Source organism: Aythya ferina, assembly GCF_964211825.1.
Source record: "Aythya ferina genome assembly, chromosome: 8".
In the NCBI taxonomy this organism is placed as follows: domain Eukaryota; kingdom Metazoa; phylum Chordata; class Aves; order Anseriformes; family Anatidae; genus Aythya; species Aythya ferina.
This window is the reverse complement of record NC_140304.1, coordinates 12,861,706-12,880,699: the sequence shown is the minus strand read 5'-3', so window position 1 is coordinate 12,880,699 and position 18,994 is coordinate 12,861,706. Positions and strand designations below refer to the sequence as shown.

General features: G+C 42.7%; 1 protein-coding gene across 2 annotated transcripts in view; it reads right to left on the bottom strand.

Moving 5' to 3' along the window:
• The window catches only part of ABL2 (ABL proto-oncogene 2, non-receptor tyrosine kinase), a 42,203-nt gene that overhangs the window by 11,715 nt on the left and 11,494 nt on the right, over positions 1–18,994 (bottom strand). Inside the window, exon 1 of one of the 2 annotated variants that reach the window (XM_084527250.1) lies at positions 3,562–3,738. The exons of the other annotated variant lie outside the window; for it this stretch is intronic. Within the exon in view, the coding sequence (XP_084383376.1) occupies positions 3,562–3,670 (109 nt within the window). The 5' untranslated portion in view covers positions 3,671–3,738. Of the gene's footprint in view, positions 1–3,561; positions 3,739–18,994 lie in introns of those variants that run through there. 2 annotated transcript variants of the gene reach the window in all.

Below are 18,994 nucleotides of genomic sequence, written 5' to 3'. Positions count from 1 at the left end.
CAGTGTTCCAAGGCAATTCTGTTTTTCTGTTTCAAATTAAAATGGATGCATACTTGTTAGTAAGAAGGGAGTGGGAAGAAGAATCAGTCTTGAACGTGTTTTACAGACAAAAGTAAAAAAAAAAAAAAAAAAAGTTCCTGTGAGGATGAAAAGTAATCCAAATATACAAGGTTTTGTAAAGAACTAAAGTAAAAAGCAAAACTTACTGGTTGTACTGTAGTTAAAAAAAAAAAAAAAAAAAGAAAGCGTCAAGACCATCATTGGCTTTCTAATTCATAGTGGGATTTTCCAGGAACATGTAGCCCATTCAATTTCAATGTTAGGACACAAGGAAGAGCCAAGATGTAGTTTCGTACATGTGGGGTGCTCAAGGGGGCAAAAACATGAAAGGGTAACGAAGTAATAACTATTTCCTCTGAAGGCACAACTGACATACGTTCCTGCCCCACAGCCTCTTGTTGAACTTGGGTTTGAAACCATATTACAAACAGGCTTGGCCCATTTCTGTGGGTCTGGGAAGTCAGGCACAGGATGTTTTTAAGCAGACCACTACAGGAGGACATGTGCATGTAACTACAGCCCCTACACACACGTTCTCATGAGATCTACATTTGTGAGCGATAACTAGTCTGTAAGGCACCGTAAGAGAACAAAGAGCCCAAATGCAACGCAGGAGAGGAAAACTGGGAAGTCGGTGAGACACAAAACAGGAAGAGGCCTAAGCCAAGCAATAGGCAAACACAGGCCAAATCTGTGCGCGTGACAGAGCTCAAGCCTGGAAAACTATAACGTCAAGGGTGTTTCCCAGAGTCCACGTTCAATTTTTTTAAGCTATATTATATGTACGTGAGAAAGGAGATGGCTGAGGTTTGTTCTGGCTTGTTCTTAAACACATCGCTAAGTGGCTTTTGACTGCATTTCTGGTAATCACTCGGGGTTATACTGCTGGCGTAACCCGCTCATCGTGCAATTTCTGAACTCTTGCCTCCCAGCCTTGCCAAAGTAGCATCTATCAAGGTTCTCCTACCAAGAACAGAAGTGACCAGAGACTAAGCTACCAAAATATCCCTTCTTTAATTTCAGTTTCTGCAGATGCAGTACTTAAACACGCTTCTTGTTGCTAGCTATCAACTGCAGTTAGTTTTACAACATACTAACCTATCAGACAAAGAGTCTAGGAGGACTGGTGCTCTCATGGAGAAGAGAAAAAATACCAGTGCCTGCCCTGCTACCTACACACAGCGTGGCTGCCAACCTACTGTTCCTTTTTTTTTTTTTAGGGCTGGGTGTGTGCATATGCAGTTATTAAGCATCAGGAACAGATGAAATGGCAAGAGAAAAGAACAGTGGTTCCTAAATCCAGCTCTCTTTAGGGAGTACAAACACATGTTCATTAAATAAGATATTCTTTACATGCCTCCAATGACTTGTGTTAGAAAAAGAGAGGGGTTTGGTGCCTTAAGCTAAGTCACTCAGCAAGTCTGCTATCCAGAAGAGCTGAGTTATGTCTCTGCTAGCCATAAGCAGCAAACACAAAAGCTGGCAGTGTTTCCAAAAAAAATATCCTGACCTTTCAGCTCCAGAATACCTTAATGGTGTTTGAATAACTTCCTACTTTCAATTATACATTTGCTGAAACGGCGAAGGCCTTAACCAAAAATATATGCATTTGCTCCTCGAGTACTGTGTTCAGTTTTGGGCCCCTCGCTACAAGAAGGACATTGAGGTGCTTGAGCGGGTGCAGAGAAGGGCGACGAAGCTGGTGAGGGGCCTGGAGAACAAGTCCTACGAGGAGCGGCTGAGGGAGCTGGGCTTGTTCAGCCTGGAGAAGAGGAGGCTCAGGGGTGACCTTATTGCTCTTTACAGATACCTTAAAGGAGGCTGTAGAGAGGTGGGGGTTGGCCTGTTCTCCCACGTGCCTGGTGACAGGACGAGGGGGAATGGGCTTAAGTTGAGCCAGGGGAGTTTTAGGTTAGATGTTAGGAAGAACTTCTTTACAGAAAGGGTTGTGAGGCATTGGAACAGGCTGCCCAGGGAAGTGGTGGAGTCATCATCCCTGGAAGTCTTCAAAAGACGTTTAGATGTAGAGCTTAGGGATATGGTTTAGTGGAGGGCTGTTAGCGTTAGGTTGGAGGTTGGACTCGATGACCTTGAGGTCTCTTCCAACCTAGAAAATTCTGTGATTCTGTGATTCTGTGCTTTATTGCATAACCAATGTATAGTTTTTCTTTTTTGAGCCACAGCAGCTCAGGAACATCCAACCCTCCTCTAAACAGAAGCACAGAGCTAAGCATTTAGCTGTGTACTCAGTGGCAAGCGCCATGTCAGCCCCGCTCCCAAGCTGCTGCAGCAAATCCCCCGGCCAGCCCAGCACCAGGCACTTCAGCCAAGGCAAAACTGGCAGAAATGGCACCTGCTGCTCAGCGCCGAGCAGCTCTGCCCACATGAAACCATTTGTGGTGCTGTGCTGGACTGCCAGCCGGGATTCAAAGCAGATGTGGGACTTCCACCACTTCCTTGGGAATGCCTGGGAGGTTGGTACGTGTTCTCAACACCCACGTCATGTACAGAAAAAGCCTGCAGAAGTTAATGTTTGATGAGGAGCTTCAATCACTTAGCTACAGCGCTTACCTAGAAATCACATTACCTAAAAATCAACTGCTTTTAAGAGTTGATGTCTCACTAACTTCCCGAACTCTCATTTTTAGAGTGACTCAGCTGCCTAAGTAGCAGTAAGGTAAACCAGTATCAACTGAAGGGGCATTTCCCGGGATACAGGAGTACCTGTTGCAGGTTGCTATTAAGAAATAACCTGTGCTGCTCATACAGCGTGGGATCTCTACCATCCAATATGCAAGGATAAGAAAGAGTTAAATGTGATAATCGCATAGACCTCAATGAGGAAACCAAGATAAGCGAAGCATATCACAAATGATGCCCTTCAAACCAAACAGTCTGTGAGCTCTATTCACACCCAGTGAGGAAATGAGCTGGGAAGTCCTGTTCTGTACCAGCTCCTTTGGAAGCCTAACCATAAATCATATGTGACCACTTTCATTTCCTAGACAATTGGAAACTTACATCATCATTTAGCGCAAAGTAAGAAATGCATGATCAAGCAAGGATGTTATGCTTCACCCACCTCCTTCCTTTTCTGTATTCCCACAATACAAATTGCTTCTCTCCAGACACGAACGCTTTTCCTATTCAGCCAACACGTAAGAGGCGTTTTGTCTCCCACCCTCTGCCACGGAGGCTACTGTTACCAATCTCTTCAACTCAAGAGCAGGGCAAGTCTAGTAAATGCTAAATCTTCAACTTCAGAACCACATCAGGTGCTGGTAGTCTTTTTTTGTTCTGAAATACTGATTCTGTAACTGCTCATAAAAGCAGAGTATTTCAAATAATCCTCAAACCTGGATAAAAGCAGGCAACCTCAGTCCTGCCTGCACCCAGTCTTGTACTACAAGACAAAGACTTGAAAGGCCCCACGTCCTCCTTTAAGCACGCCGAGTACTGCAGGAAAGGGATGGCACAGCGTGACATCCCTATGTGTCCTACCTGTGAAACTCGACACACCAGGCTCAGAGGCTTCATCGCCAAGGCAGCAGAGCAGCTTGCTCTCTTTGCCATAGCTGCTAGACTGGAACAGGACGGTCCCCACGATCATGCTGCGCCTCACAGCAGGCAGAAGGCTGACACGAGAAGTCCCGGAGTGCCCGCACAAACGCCACCACGTGCAGGCGATCGGTGCTCGCAGCACTGGTGGCCAATGGAAAAGCAAGCGCTGCCGAGCGGGTGAGGAAAAACTAGGGAAATCGAGCTGCGGGTTACTGGGTTACCAGCTGGAAGTAAGGGTGGAGCTTCCCACGAAACGCTGAACAAACAAAGGATGTGGGGACCGGGCTGCGAGTTGAAACGCTTTTGAGATGAGCTATAGACAGAATATTGTGCCGCTAAGAGTTAGGCAACAAAGTGTTTGGAATAAAATAAATCGTTTCCTTGGAGAAGTTCCTTTGCACAAATTACAAAACAGATCACCCATTACGAGGACCGCCCAGATTGATTCATTTTTCCACTCCACATAAATGCCACTATTTATGAATCAACAGGAAACAACATGAATGAAAATATAAATCTAGGAGCTGTATGAGCAATGAAAGAGTAAACTGTTACATATTTTAGGATTTCAGAAAGAAACCGAAAGCAAGAGCTGTACAGTATGCCCAGGCTGAGCTGCACATTTAACGATTTAATAGTGTTCAGGTCAGCTCTGTGAAAGGATGCCATCAATTACCTTTCAAAAACCTAAGCTCTCTTTGATGAATTCTTTAAAAGACTTGGTTTTCTAGCTACATTTGTATGGTTTGCAGCAGGCCAGGTTCCTCCTAGCATGTGGAGGGGGAAGGGTTAAAGAATAAGCACTCACCATGGCAGTCTCACACCTGGGAGGCTGGTGGGCTGCAGAGGGGTATAAAAGGGAGCAGGGAAGGGGAAGCAAGTGGTTTGGCCTCTGGGAAGGGGAGAGAGGCTGTTGCAGCCCACCAGCATCTCTAAATCTGCAAACTCCACTGCTACGCGAGAAAGGCAGCCACAGCATGTGAGGAGGACAGAGCTTTGACTAAAGGTAAGAAACGAGCAACCGGGTTTGTTATAAGCGTTTGTGTTGTGCAAGGCTGTGAATGAGAAAAAGGCATTCCAAAAAAAAAACAAAAACCCACAGATGTGCTGTGGTGACAAGGAGTTACTTCTCCCTGTGTGGCCTGTACCAAGAATTTTGTGCCTCCACCATCACCTAATGTAAGTGGAAAAACATAGCCTAAGGAAATACCTTCGGACAGGAACATGCCATTGTCTTCCAGAAGTTCGGACAACTGGGTGACCTTTCCTCCTTCTCCTCCAAAATGAGGGTTGGTGAAACTTGCAGCATGCTACCCAATACTCAGGTTTACTTAGGAGTCTCTAGGCTATCTTTTTCCCCATTTGTTTTTCTCTTGCAGTTTGTTTTCTATTCTCTTTTATGTGCTCTGGATGCCTTCAGTCACACTGGTATTTCAAGCAGTCTTAGTGTATCTGTTGATACACGAAGAATAGGTAGAATTTGTAGGGAAAGGCAGCATAGCCTGAGAAAAATGGAGATGAGCTTTGCAGCAAACAAACTTTCCAGGTGGGTCTGCAATGGCATCAGCAAATGTCAATTAGTATTAGCTGTAATAACTAAGCAAGGTAACAACCAATTTGCTTGTTAGTTAAAATATATCAGATGAGTAACCGATATCTCTGGAACAATGAAGGATTAGGGTAAAGCTGAGTTAGATTAAAAGTGTAGCTTGCAAACCAGTGCATTGAACATGTTACCTTTAGCCCCCCTCAGAGTGTTGGTGCCCTGTGACTGTCAGGCCTGTTAACGAGCTCCCGATGGCCATCAGCTGGTGCCACCAGTGGCGTGGGAAGGACAAGGGTGTCCCTGCACAGTGCCTGGATGTCTGTAAGGTCCTGTCATGTGCACCCAGGCAGAGTAAATTCAGGCTGCTTCCTAACCTCTGGATAAGCGCTATTTCTTCTACAATTGATTTCCTAGACAGTTATTCTACCCTGTAGGCTGTTACCTTGACATCTGCATCCACCACAACAAGCTTCCTGTTCCTATTCCCTTAGCTGTCAGTGGACGAGCCAGGCTCTTCGTCCTGGTACGCTCAGCTTCCTCAGTGGAAGAAGCAACCTTTCAAGCAGAACAGCTCTTCAGACTATTCCCTGTGGTGCCCTTCAAAGCTGTTTCCTGAGAGTGGTTACCCTTCCTGTACCACTTAAATCATCCCTTTTGAAGTATTTCTCTATTTTTTTTTCCAGCAATGGGGGAAAAGTTAAGTACAAGGAAATCTTGCTGACTACACTACTTTGAAGTAGCTGCTTTTTCAAGCAGCTTCTAAAAAAAAAAAAAAAAAAACTTGCTCCATTTTGAATTTATGAACCCACTGTCAATGTTTCTTCATCAAACAAAAGAACGTGCAAAGAGCAATACAGCCCTGGAAAGGATCTGGGGCTGCTGGCAGCAGCCCAAAGTGACTGGTTTTTCAATAGAAGGAAGAGAGACAAAGAAAGGGTTATAGGGTAAATGCTGATTATTACATACAGTGTCAATTTGATGTATTATTTTACACCAAAAACAATACTGTGTGGGTGTGTGTGTACATATATATATATATATTTTAATACAAAGGGACACTTTAATAAGGTCACCAAGACCCCTGTACGTACCACATCTTTTACTCTATTTCCACTTGGGGTTTTCAAACTAAATATCCATATAAATATCCACACTATTACTTTACACAAAGACTTATTTTATGTGCTAGCTTCAAAGACTACCAAAGAATAGGCACTGGTCAACTCAGAGTGTAGGAAATAGGCTGTCACGTAACAACTGGTGGCTCCTGGTGTAACTGGCATTTCCCACTGAATCCTCCAAATGTACATCACCTTACACACTAGACTGTAAGAACTTCAACCAGCTTGTTAGTGGGAGGCTTTCTGCCTTAACGAGGAAACAAAATTGATAACACAGCAGCGAGTGGGTTTCCTATTTTGCTGACATGATTGGAACAGGATCAAGTTTTTCAGAAACAAGGCTACCGTAGCCAAGTCTCAGTGCTTCCTACTACCAAAAATACCTCATGCTAAGGAGCAAACCAGTGCTGAGCAGGCCAAGTCACTGCTGTCTAATAATGTGGTAGCACAGAAGCAGACCTCTGAACTCTCCTTGCCCTATTACCAGACTTGAGGCCTCACCTCAACAGACCACCTAGTCTTTCTGCTGACATACGTGTGGCCATGAAAAACAACAGCTTAGAGGGATTCAGACAGCTCCCAGATGGCTATGGTGAAATACAGGCAGCCTGACTGAATGCTGTTCCTAGGTGTTCCTCTCCTGTAAGCAACCAGACTCTTAATAACGTGGTTTGCTTGAGCTCAGCACAGATCCATAGTTAGTCTTTGGGCCTCCCACAGAGTGGTGCAAGGTTTAAGTACCGTAAACAACCCACTGAATAAAGCCAAGAAATACAGCTCCGAGCCAAGAGCTTGGGATGGGCAAGGAATAGGTTTCTATTTATGGTCCCAGGCTGAGAGAGACAGAATGGGAGGAGACTTCAGAGAGACAAAATTGCATCATGTTCACACCAGGTTTCAAACCAAGCTGGTAGTGACTTGTCTTAATTATCAATACATAACTGAAGAGTGAAATATATGGAGAAGCCCAAAACTCCCCATATAGCTCACCTCTTAAGAACAGATTTACTTTGAACATGTGCTGCATGAGGTATTCCCCTGCAGTTATTTCTTGGTGAAAGTGGTGGGTCCTTACACAGTAGTGCTTTTGGGCTAGTTTGATATGAAAATCCCAATGAAGGCAAGGTTTGGGTATTTGGTATCACTGAATGGAAGTAACTGGTGGAAGGAGAGACATCAACCTCAGCTAATTATACCACTATGAAAAATTCAAGACCTTGTCATGTCTAGCTAACCATTAAAAGAGAAAACACAGATGCTGAGTGAAAGAACTGCCTGTCCTCTGTTTCGCTGGTTCCAGTTATCCTCTCCACTTGTTATTAATGCTATCAAACACCCCAAGGTGCCCATCAGCCCGTTTCCCTGCTCAGATGTTAGTGACACACGTGGTATGCCATTCTTCTCCTCCATAATCACCTAATGTAGAACTTCCCCACTTTCTCTCCACTTCTTGGTAAAGTGTTACTTTGGTACAGAATCCAGAATGAAATAAATCAAGCTTAAGTTCCGAAGTATTAATTGAAAAATTTCATCCATTCCTTGCTACATGCAAGATGCATGAATCTCTTCATAGATCATCAGCTGTATAGGCTGTAAGGGACTGAACCTTCTGCTGAAAACTGCAATGCTATCAAATGCTTAAGTGATTTCAAAGCAGATGAGTATCAGTCATCTTCAGTACAAACGCTAACTCAATAGATTGGCTCTTATTACCTTGATGATTTCTTGTCCTTGTGGAACTCTGGCAGGAAGGTGACTTTGGGACAAACACAGCTAGCAAAATGATGCAGGTTTTTATATGCATTTAGAAATGCTTTAAGGTGAGGAACTCATGTGATCACAGGGGAGCTAGACCTAGCATCAACTGAGGGGGAAAAAAAGAAAAAAAGGCACAATGGACCTGGCCACTGGAACTGGGAACAGTCAGGCAACACAACTCAAAGCACCAATCTGACTTTTTTTGAGCATGCCTCTGGGTGAGGAAGCAAAACCAAAAAGTACGACAGATAAAAGCACTCTCCTGCAGTGGGAGAGATTTTAATGCAATTAAAAATGACAGACAAAACGGGATTTTAGAATAAAACACTGTACATGTAACCTTTCACAGACCCTGGACACCTTATCAGAATGCTTGTTACCTGAACTTCCAAGGGTTTGTTTAGTTCCTGTAAAGCCAGTTAGCTTTGCAATTGCTGGTATCCAGAAACAAGCGAAGAGACCCCCACCTTTAGGTGCTCTGTATTACGTACCTCCTTCCATTCAGTACAATGAAGTCCCAATCTTTGTTCCTCTGAATCCTGCCTAGAGTAGACTACAACTACTGCCACAACGATAGTTTCAGGGAAAGGGGTGCTATGAAGAGGCACCAGCCAACGTAACTGGGAAACTGCATACATGTAAATCAAAATTTTACTTGATATCTTTAGTAGCAGTAAGTTCCAGTAAACCTCTCCAGTATAAAGAGTAAGGATTAGGTCATGCAGTCCTTCTCCAGGAAAGCTGGGATGGCCAAACATTATGACAGCTCACAGCAAGTCATTTAGCTTTCTTTTTAAGCACTACTTTAGGAGAGAAGTTGCTTAATGTGGATTATACTTCACTCCAACGGAATTCCTGAGGAGTCAGTAGTACTGGCCAGATCAAAGTCAAGGCATTATCTACTTCTAAGAAAAAGAAATGAATTGCTATTTATTCACACAGTGTTAGCACAAACATTTGAAGAGCTCTTCTGCAAAAAGACTACTTAAAGAATCATGGTTCAACTGACCCCACAGCAAGCCAGAAATACCTACAGTAACAACGTGTAGCTGGCGAGAGGTTTATTTTGCAGATGTAAAGCAACAACTGATCAGACCTTTGAGTTAACATGACATAAATGTCCAAGCTGCTTTCCAAGTGACATAATTACTTCTAATAAGAAGTCCTACAGTACTGGGAACTCTCCTTAGACTCAGCACCTGGAACAATGACCGCATTAATCTATTTCTCAGCTGGCTTTTTGAAATTTATTTTTAGCCTTTCTAGCTAGAGGGAAAACTTGGGATGGAGAGGGTAGAGTCTAACTCACTGACTTGTAATCTCAAGAGTCAAAGAACGTGCCAATCCAACAGCCCAAACTTGAGCTGATGTCACAACTTGAGGCCCAGGTAGTTATTTTTGCCTTGGACAGGCAGCACTACTTACCTTCTGGAGGGTATTCGGAGGGTAGAGCTCCCCAGGTGAGCTGATACAGCTTCAGTTTCCAGTACATGAGTTTAATTTTTTAATGCAATCCCAAAATGCTTGTTAGCACAGATGCGACTTCTCAGTTCCATCCACCCACACTGAATATGCAGCAACTGCCAAAGCTACACAGCCTGAAGTACTTCTGTCTTAAACAAAATTCTCTAGCTAAAAATAAATCACAAAGCTGTCAACCTCAATTGTCAGCAACCAAGATGCTGTTCAAGCAATTGTCCACAGCCATGTTCTTCTCTTAAACAAAAAAGAGTTTTCCGTCTTAAAATATTTACTTCACTTGACTAAAACACTCTTGTGATCTTGTCTCCTTGAAATACATATGCCTTAGAAAATAAACCAGCGTTTCCTTTTATCCGAGAAAATCCCAGCTTGAGCATGAATACTTGCCCAAATATTGCATGCTGTCTTAACTTCAGCACCAGGGAAGACTCTTAATATGGATTCTCGTTAGGAGAGCCCCAGTCTGAGTTTCAGCTAAGCCCTGGCTGAGGGAGCTTTAGTTGTCTTGCTCCTTCTCGGTCCTATGGGCTGATTCACTTTCGTATGGGGCAGCGTAAATACACATGGATGAAGTCAGAAACACATCCATCACACTAAACTTAGTTACTGGCTGCTGCTCCACTTCCTGTTGGCTAAACCCAGACACTTGTAATTGGCTCTGCTGACCAGACAAGGGACTCCATTCACCAGTGCTATTTCCAACAGCTGCTAAATAACCAGGGTAACACAACCCCAGCCTCGGCCATCCAATTCCTAGCTCAGTTCAGATAGCTTTTCAGTTTCAGCCTGTGCCACTACGTTTGCTTTTTCAGATCTCCTAACAGCATTGTTTAGACCTTGTGTGTCTCAGTAGCTTATTAAAACAAGAATATACTCAAGTAATTTCTGAAGATCCTTTCTGGGTTATGGCAGAATTAATACAGTTTTGAAGGAAAAGAGTCAGTAGGAAGACTGAGCACATCCAATACTCATTATCTAAAAGTAATCAAAGCTACAAAAAGTCACTGTTTGAATTGCTGGTGTATTAATAAAATAATCAGTTTCCTTACAAAAGCTAAAGGCAAATTAATAAAGTAGTATGATTAAGTATAACTGAAGTTTGTAAGGGATATTATTCAGGAGAGATCTGGTATTTTTAGACAATTATAAAAGCTTTAAAATAAAGGTAATACTAGCCAATATATTCAACTTGAAGGAACTTGATGCAGCTAAGATACAAATGTGTATTTTATGTATGTGCACTTCTGTAGAGGTAGCATCTGCTGTAAAGTTAGGCACCAACTTGATGACTTTTCTTAATAAGAAGCCCAGGTACTTCTTGATTATTAACATCAAGCTACACCACATTCATAGGAAGTGAGACAGGAAAAGCAAGTTCTGCCTCTCGGATTTACCAGAACACTTCAGGATGTCCACACAAGTCAGCTAGCTGCCAAGTGGGATTCTTCAGCCATGTAACAACCACGCTGGGTCACATCACGCAGCATCCTGCTTTGTGATTGCCAACAGGCTGCTGGAAAGAGGCTAATGATATTACTCCACAACACCTCCCAAACATTCAACATGTTGCATTTCAAGGTTAACAACGACAGGGGAAGGGACTAATACTGCTTTTGCCCCTCAAAATGCAGAAGCTTTTGAGCTTAAAAAGAACAAGCGTTCTTTTGGCTTACTGATAAAGTTCAATAGTGCTACTCCTCCAGTTTGAACCAAATCTATTCTTTTTCATTTGTTGCTTCATTTGTTCTTGAACTGAAGTGTGAGATGATAGGCAGTGTCCACTTCTAAAACAGACCCAGCAACCAGAAGCAGCAAGAATGATTTAATTCTGTCACTTGCCTGCCACACAATTACATGACTAACTTCTGTTCAGAGGGTAAAACAACAGCTCCATGTTGACACAGCCCAGGAATAAGACCCACTGCTAGTAATTTAAAGAGCCTTCCTCCCACTTAATGCTGGCATCACTGTCAGACCTCCCTCCTGCTGCCAGTATTTGTGGTGGCATGACTGGGATGCTGAGAGGATTGGGCACTATCTTGTCAGTAGTTTTTAACCGACAGCTATTCTGCCCTCCGTAACTGCTTTGGTGCCACCTCTCCAAACGGTTAATTTACTCTATTTACTGTGTGCATACCGAGGGAGGAAGGAAGAGGGAAAGGGCTGGAAATTCCCAATGGGAGGTCAACGTTGCTGCCTGCTCAGCAGTTCATTTCCTCTCGCTCTGTAAAGCGCTGGTTAGCTCCTGAATTGCATCCATTTACAACACCAGGTCTGTAACGGGCTTTTCTGGAGAGACAGGGAATAGAGCACATCGTGAACTGGGAGGATGAACCAGTACTACCCTGCCTCCTGTGGCACTGAGAAGTTTTTCCACCAGCAGCAATGGTAGCAGTGGCAAGTAGGAACACAAGCTGCCAATTTGATATGAATTATTATTGATACTGGGCATGCAGCAACAAAAGCAAAAACGTGACCTTGTGTGAGTCGTGCAGCAGAGAAATCAAACCCAGTAGCTGAAAGGAGTACCCCCAGCCCACAGGAGGACTGCTGTCTGTACTCTATCACATCAAACAGAGGGGAAATTAATGAAGTACAACATGATTTAACCTAAGGTAGAAAATAAGATCTGACAACAGAACTTCAGCTGCCTTCAGTTTCCCAGCCAGGTTTCTGCCAGTTGAGCCATACAGCTTTGAGGCTGATATGGCAAACTGCTCCTTAATTTAGGAGTTCTACGAAATGTAAACTTTGAGCCAACGTCTGTGCCATCCAAAAGGGAACTTGCATGGGGTGCCCATGCATCTTCTGGGTTGAGAGGCCAAGAAAAGTTTCTTTTATCTTCTTAAATTAAGATTTTTTCAAATTTGACAGAGTTCCACCTCATTCCTTCCTCCTCCCACTCCACTGAAAAACATTCCCAGTTGTTGCTGGCCTGTATAGGTTGTCAGGACAGCTGACTGCTTGGATTACACAGGGCTGTATTGTATCCTTTCAAGAACCAGCCACCCTAAGTGCTTCCTTTGGGATCAGGGCTCACTACTGGGCTGATAGCAGCACGCCAGGTGCTGTCTTGAAATTGGACATTCCAAGGCAACAGGCAGTCCTGCAACTGCTTCCCAAAATCATTCTTCCTCTTGAGCCTCTTTAACACAAACCTACTCCAAATCAGACATCTGAGTAACTAAAAACACTGAACTTAAAATGGAGGGACACAATTCTGCCTTACATTTTTTGTCCAGGTACTGGAAACGAAAGCAGTTCTGGCTTTTGGTAGCTAGGGAGAAGATATTTTCAGTTACATTTCTACTACTTGCAACAGTTATCTATGGCAATCCTGCATTTTTTTTATTTATTTATTTTTCAAAATTAACCATGACCCTCCTCAGTGCAGTAGTTAAAGCAGAACATTTTCTATCCTGTGTAGATAGCTTCCATAGATAGAGGCTTTTCTGTCTCATCTTTATGGAGACCTCTTAGCACTGCTGCAGGCTTGTTGAGATGTCATTGTGTTATAAAAATGTAACCCCTGCCTTTTAGGGCATTTCTTTGAATTCCATGCTGTTGGGATGTTTTACCTAACTCCCAAATTTCCTTGAAAAAGTACCTCTGAGGTAACTACAAGGCATGCTGCGGGTGAAGAACTCTCCAAGCAATGCAGCATCCAGCAGCAGATACAATTAACTTGAGATTGAAAGCTGCTGCACCATGTAGACTTCAAAAGGGTCTCTCAGCTCAGGAAGACTTTAGAGAACCAGAAGCTAGCTAATATTTGAAAGCTAATTGAAGGGTCTTTAGAATTAATGGCACGTTTCCTGCTCATCAACATCATCGCCAGAAAGCCTCCCCATTGCCTTCAAGCTGCTTTAAGCACATAAAGCCAAGATGACTGTGCTGCACGAGGTGCTTAGGAGTAACAACTTCCTGGATAGGTTACAGAACTGAGCCAAAACTGTCAAAAACGGTGAGGGAAGTGAGGCGAGGAAAGATATTTATATGACCATATTATTACTTTCAGATCTTAATCTCTCGCTATCTAAAATAAATTATATAAGCATAACAATGTTAAATTTTTATACAGCCCGCATAGTCAGTCCCTGGAGAAACCAAACCAAGAGCTGAAATTCAGAAACCTAGGAGCACTCAGCACACTTAAGTACTTTCACCAAGGATGCTGAAGCTGCTGCATGAAGGAGCAGCAGAGATTCTGAGGCGATCACCCCTTAAGGTTACGCTTTCACCACGAAGAGTAGATTGCCTGTGACCAAAAAGTGAAATCCCCCTGAAGCACCCATAAAGGCAGAGTGAAGTACCCCTGAACAAAACAGCATGTAAATCCTGCACTGAAATACAAAGATTAGAGCCTCAATAATACCCAGCAAAGACCTGTGTGGAGCCTGAAGTCTTTTTCACTCAAAAGACCCTTAGTTTAAACATGCAGGGTCACACCTCAGGGTCTGAAGCTGGAAAAGCTGAGTAATGGCATACATCAACTTGTCACATCAAATACATCAAACAATCGGCCCTCAGCAGCACTGACTAACTAGGTCGCTATGTACTTTTATTAGTAATATCAAATGTGACTGTTCAGCCAAAAAGCTACACTGGGAATTTGGTCTGATTAAAATGCAGAATATTACTAGTGCAAGAACTTAATTTCTAATTACGAGAGAAACTAGACTAACAGATTTGTTCACAGAACTGAGGTTTTTTTTGGCAGAAAAATTGGTCAGATAATCCATTTGTTTATCCTACTTCAAGTTCGCACCTAACTCATCTTGCAGGACAGCCAGTCTCTTCCTTCAGCTGTCAATCTCTCCAGCTCGATTACAGCAATGAAGAGCTGCTGCCCATGGGCACTGGGTTGTAGCCAGCTTTTCATTACAGGCATACATGTGTAGCACTGCAGAAAGTCATTAGAGCTAAGAATTCAACAAGCACTAACATTAAAAAAAATATAAAATTAAACCAGATAAGAGGTACCCCTATTCCTAGAAACTTGGAGGAGTAGCCTTAGAAGAGATGCTGCCTTTCACTCTAGAAGTATGAGTTCACTCACTTCTGAATGTCAGAGTTAAATTAAAGGACATTATTTAAGGGGCTTGTTTCAGATAGCAACTTTGCTAAAGAGATGAAGTGCTAATAAGGTCTATTAGATTTCTTTTTTTTAGTCATCCTAAACCTGATTCACAATGCTTTCCCCCAGGCACAAGAGACAAAACCACTGTACTTGTTTTCTCTGGTTTTGAGGGTGCAGGCTGACCATTTGGCAAAGTTTACTTCCAAGATTGAGTATTTCTTGCATCAGTTTCAAATTCCATCCATTTTAGAAAATAAGACAACTATTCTTACTTTGAAAATCCTCATTGCAACTTCTGAAAATTATGTAACCAAATGTTGTGAAGAGATTATTTATAACGGACTTCATATGGCTGGTATTGCCAGTTGGCCCCGTTAGGGTGAAATTACAATTGACAATAGATGCCCACTAACAGCAGGAATGAAACAATGACTCATCCAACTAAAACAGAGGGAGTCTAATGACTTGACTTCTGAAGACAGGGCAGGGCTTCCTACGTAATGACAGGTATAACATAATTACGGAGAAACCGACAGGCTTGGCTTTGTTCTTAATACATGAAGGTGGCTGCTGTAATCTAAGACAAATACATAAAATGCAGGTCATTCCTTTAAACTGGGGAGGAAAAATATTCAGCTCTGGGCGTGGAGGTCCCAACCCAGTTTTAATGGGCACTTCTCCAATGTTATGAAAGCAGTGTATCACGTCAGGGTGGTAGCCTAGTTAAGGAAAACTCAGCATGTATAAAGAAGGTGTGACTTGGGCAGAAGAAAAGAGCACGCTGGTAGAGCATAAACCACCACAATGGTGCGTACGAGCACTATTTATGTTTGTAGGCACGTGGCTCGCACTGCCATGACTCCGTCTCTCTGAAGAGGTTAGCATTATCTTGACAACTTGAATGGGAATATGTAGTAGCCCTTACAGCCATCATTAGAGACTTATGAAAAGAAGCACTTCAAATAACTCCTTACCCTTATTAAGATTCATAATCTGAGCCTTCTGCAGCTGTTGAGATTTGTCTCCTGTTTTTGTCTGGAGATTTGGGGTGGGGATCACTGTGGAGGGTGCAGACCCTGGCAGACACTAACGCTAACTGCGCAGCTGTCATCAGAGGCACGCTGCTGGAAGGACTGAGCATTCCTCCTCAGAGACCAGGCCTGAGATGCAATCGTTTTTATTTATTTTTTCAGATTTACAATTGTAAGAGTGCTAACTTGTAATGTTGAGAGTGCACACATGTCATAAGGTAGTGTGCCTGTTCTTTCACACAGGAGGCAGTCAGGAAACAGCAGTATGAGTATCTCATCCCAAACAGCAAAGTTCTCTAAAGCAGATAATTGCTCTCTAGGGGTAAAATCGTTCTAAAGACTTGTCACAAGATGCAGCAATCTCTTCCAGTGAGGGTAAAAGTTCTACCCAGACTTGTTTCCAAACCTTCTAGTAGGTAACCTTTTGGCTTGCTCGAGTGTCCACAATTAACAGCAAGATCCACAAATTTGGCTGAAACACTTGTTAATAACTGAAGGAATTCACTCTGTCTTCAGCTCCATCCCAGCAGGGAGGTAGGAAAGGAGAAAAGAGGGGGGTAAGGTACCAGACCACGGGCTCCTGCTGAGGCTGAACCTGCTCTGTGGGTGACGGCCCTCACTAGAGCTAAGCATGCTGTGCTTTCTGCTAGCAGTAAATGCTTATTCACACATGCATTAAATTCACAGCCTACAGAACACTCTCAGTGAGGGCATGCTAATATTATGACTTGATACTACATGGGATATTTTTGTAGCACTTGATACAGAGCCTCACAGTTTGGATATTTTATTCTCTTGATGGTGCTATAGAGTAGGGAGATATCCCTACTACACAGAGGAAGGGATAAAGCAAAACAGTCACTTGCTAAATATCACACTGGAAGCTGTGGCAAAGCAGGACTAAAACTGGTGCAGGGTAGCCATCCTTCCTAAAATGCAGTATTTAGAGATTTAACAACAAAATCCTTTCAGTACCTAATTAATAATGCTTTCAAGACAGTGTATGAGAGTTTGAAAACAGGTCATGTCTCAAACTGCTGATGCTGTCTGCACAAACTCCCCTACACTTCCTCATATTAATGAAGTAGGATTAAAACAAGATAAATTCAAGCATCAAAAAAAGCAAGAAATTCTGTTATAAGACAAAGCACAATAGAAAGCCTCTAGGGTTGAACTTGGAAAAGAAAGCATGGTCCCGTGGAAAGGACACTGTAGCATACAATTCAATATGTCAGTAGTTCTGCTAGAGATCTGTTGTACAAACCATCTTGTCTACTCACACCTCTCATCTCTACAATAAAACTGTCTTCCTTTCATAATGCTTACTACCCCACCTGTAACAGGAGGAAAAAAGATTAAACAGTGAAGTACTACAGAAAGTAGTTTTCTTAACTGCAGCATTTTTTTTTTTTTTTTTTATCAATATCACTTCTTTGTATTTAAGCAAAGATGGTATCTTAATGGAGAAAAAATTTTCTTCGATCCCTGGGTGTCTGAATTCCTGGTTCTAAAGCAGGCAGCCTTCGTTTGTCAGCAAAGGCAAAGGATTAGTCACATAGGAAGACCCCATGTTAACAGGACAAGAAGGATGAGGGCCTGACCTGCTCCAGGCAAGAGAACATAAGGAAAAAACAGGCAAATTAAGTTACTTAAGTGATAGGAAGGATAAAAAGCACAGAATAAACAAGGAGCATGTATGTCAAACAGCACAGAAAGGAACTGCAAGGCCAGAAAGCAGGCTGAAAGCAAGGAAGGGTGGTACAGCAGCATGTAATAGAAGATCCCACAGTACAGACTTGAATGTTATATACTGAAGGAACAGAAAGACCAGACTTAGCTGGTTTGTCATGATTTTCACCTCATTTTCAGATGGGATATGGCTCAAAACAAAGATAGAGGCACCTGCATAAGAATGCTAAATACTCATGAGAAAGGAAACAGTCATTCTTCCTAATTTGTCACCAGCACCTATTGCTGGACGTTCGATTCTGCTGCTTTTTACCTAAGCCTCAGACAACCCTCATTTCACAGGGTATTCAGCATAGACTGCTTGCTTCTTAACACACTGCATAACTACCTAATTTCTAGAAGCAGATTTCTAGAGCAAGCCCTGGAAGGCTAACCTTCAGTTTGGTGAAGTGACGTGCTGCTATGCCAGAGCAGTTCCTACACTAAAGCCTGTTTCTCTATTAACAAAGCAAGATGCTGCTTCTATAACAGCTTTTATGGTTTTGAAAATTACAAGCTCATCTCCCTGGAGGCTAAGGGGGTGGAGCATTGGGGATAATTGTGATGAACAGTGTTTTAATCTTTCTGTAAGAGGAAATAATGGGTGGGTGGATGTAACAAAGCCAGATGCCAAGGCCTGAAATGCACTTACACCTCAACCTCATAGCAAATTAAGAAAGTGGGAGGGAAGAAGAAAAGGACAGCTGTTGCATACCAGAACTCATGCTCTTGCATTTACATGATAATACGCAAGCCAGAGAAAGTCTTAGTTATATTTTAAATGGATTTTCCTATGTTCTTTTTAGTAGTCTGTTTTATGACCTTTATGACCCAGTAGTTCGTTTTATGTTTTCCTTTTAATGTGGCCTGTCACTGACTACTACTAAAGGGAATGACAGGTGACTTTTAGAAAAACACAAATGTGTCCTAATGTAGTATAACAACTACCTCACAGCTGAGCAGCCAAGGATGAACACCAGAGTAGCGTTGGGTGATTTGATTTTCCAGTAATTACGTGCCTAAACCCTAACACCAAGTTTAGGATCTCTTTGCAGAGATCCTGTCTCCCAGCCAACAATGCCACTACATGAATGCCTACTGCAATTCACTCTTGTTTGGTGGTGGAGTAATAGCCACAACCAAAAGTTCACTAACTGGTGCCAAGTCACTAGAACTGCAACATCTTTATGCAAGTTTGATCTAACACCCAGTATAGAAGTGTTTTGAGTTTGCATTTCAAGACAAGTCGAACAACTAACACAAGCACTAACCTTTCAGACCTATTATCATGCCACAAGTGTTTTGGAATAGTCTAGAACCACAACAAACACATCTCAAACAGCCTACAGGATGAGACAAGAGTGGGTGACAACCTCTAGCCTGCAGACAGCTTTCCTGTGTGTGTTTATGCTAAAGTTAAGTCTAAACATCTCCACAAAACAGGCAAGCATTATTGCCATGATGAGAAAAGCACACAGAAGCAAAGAGAAGCAGCTCTAATTCGAGGGCTCAGGTCAGCCAGCAGAAGTATCAGACTTTGTCTTTTCATGCACGAAAGGTTGCCTGTGTTCTCATACAAAAACAGCCTGGAACACCTCTTTCTAGCAGATGAAGTTACCCAGGATAA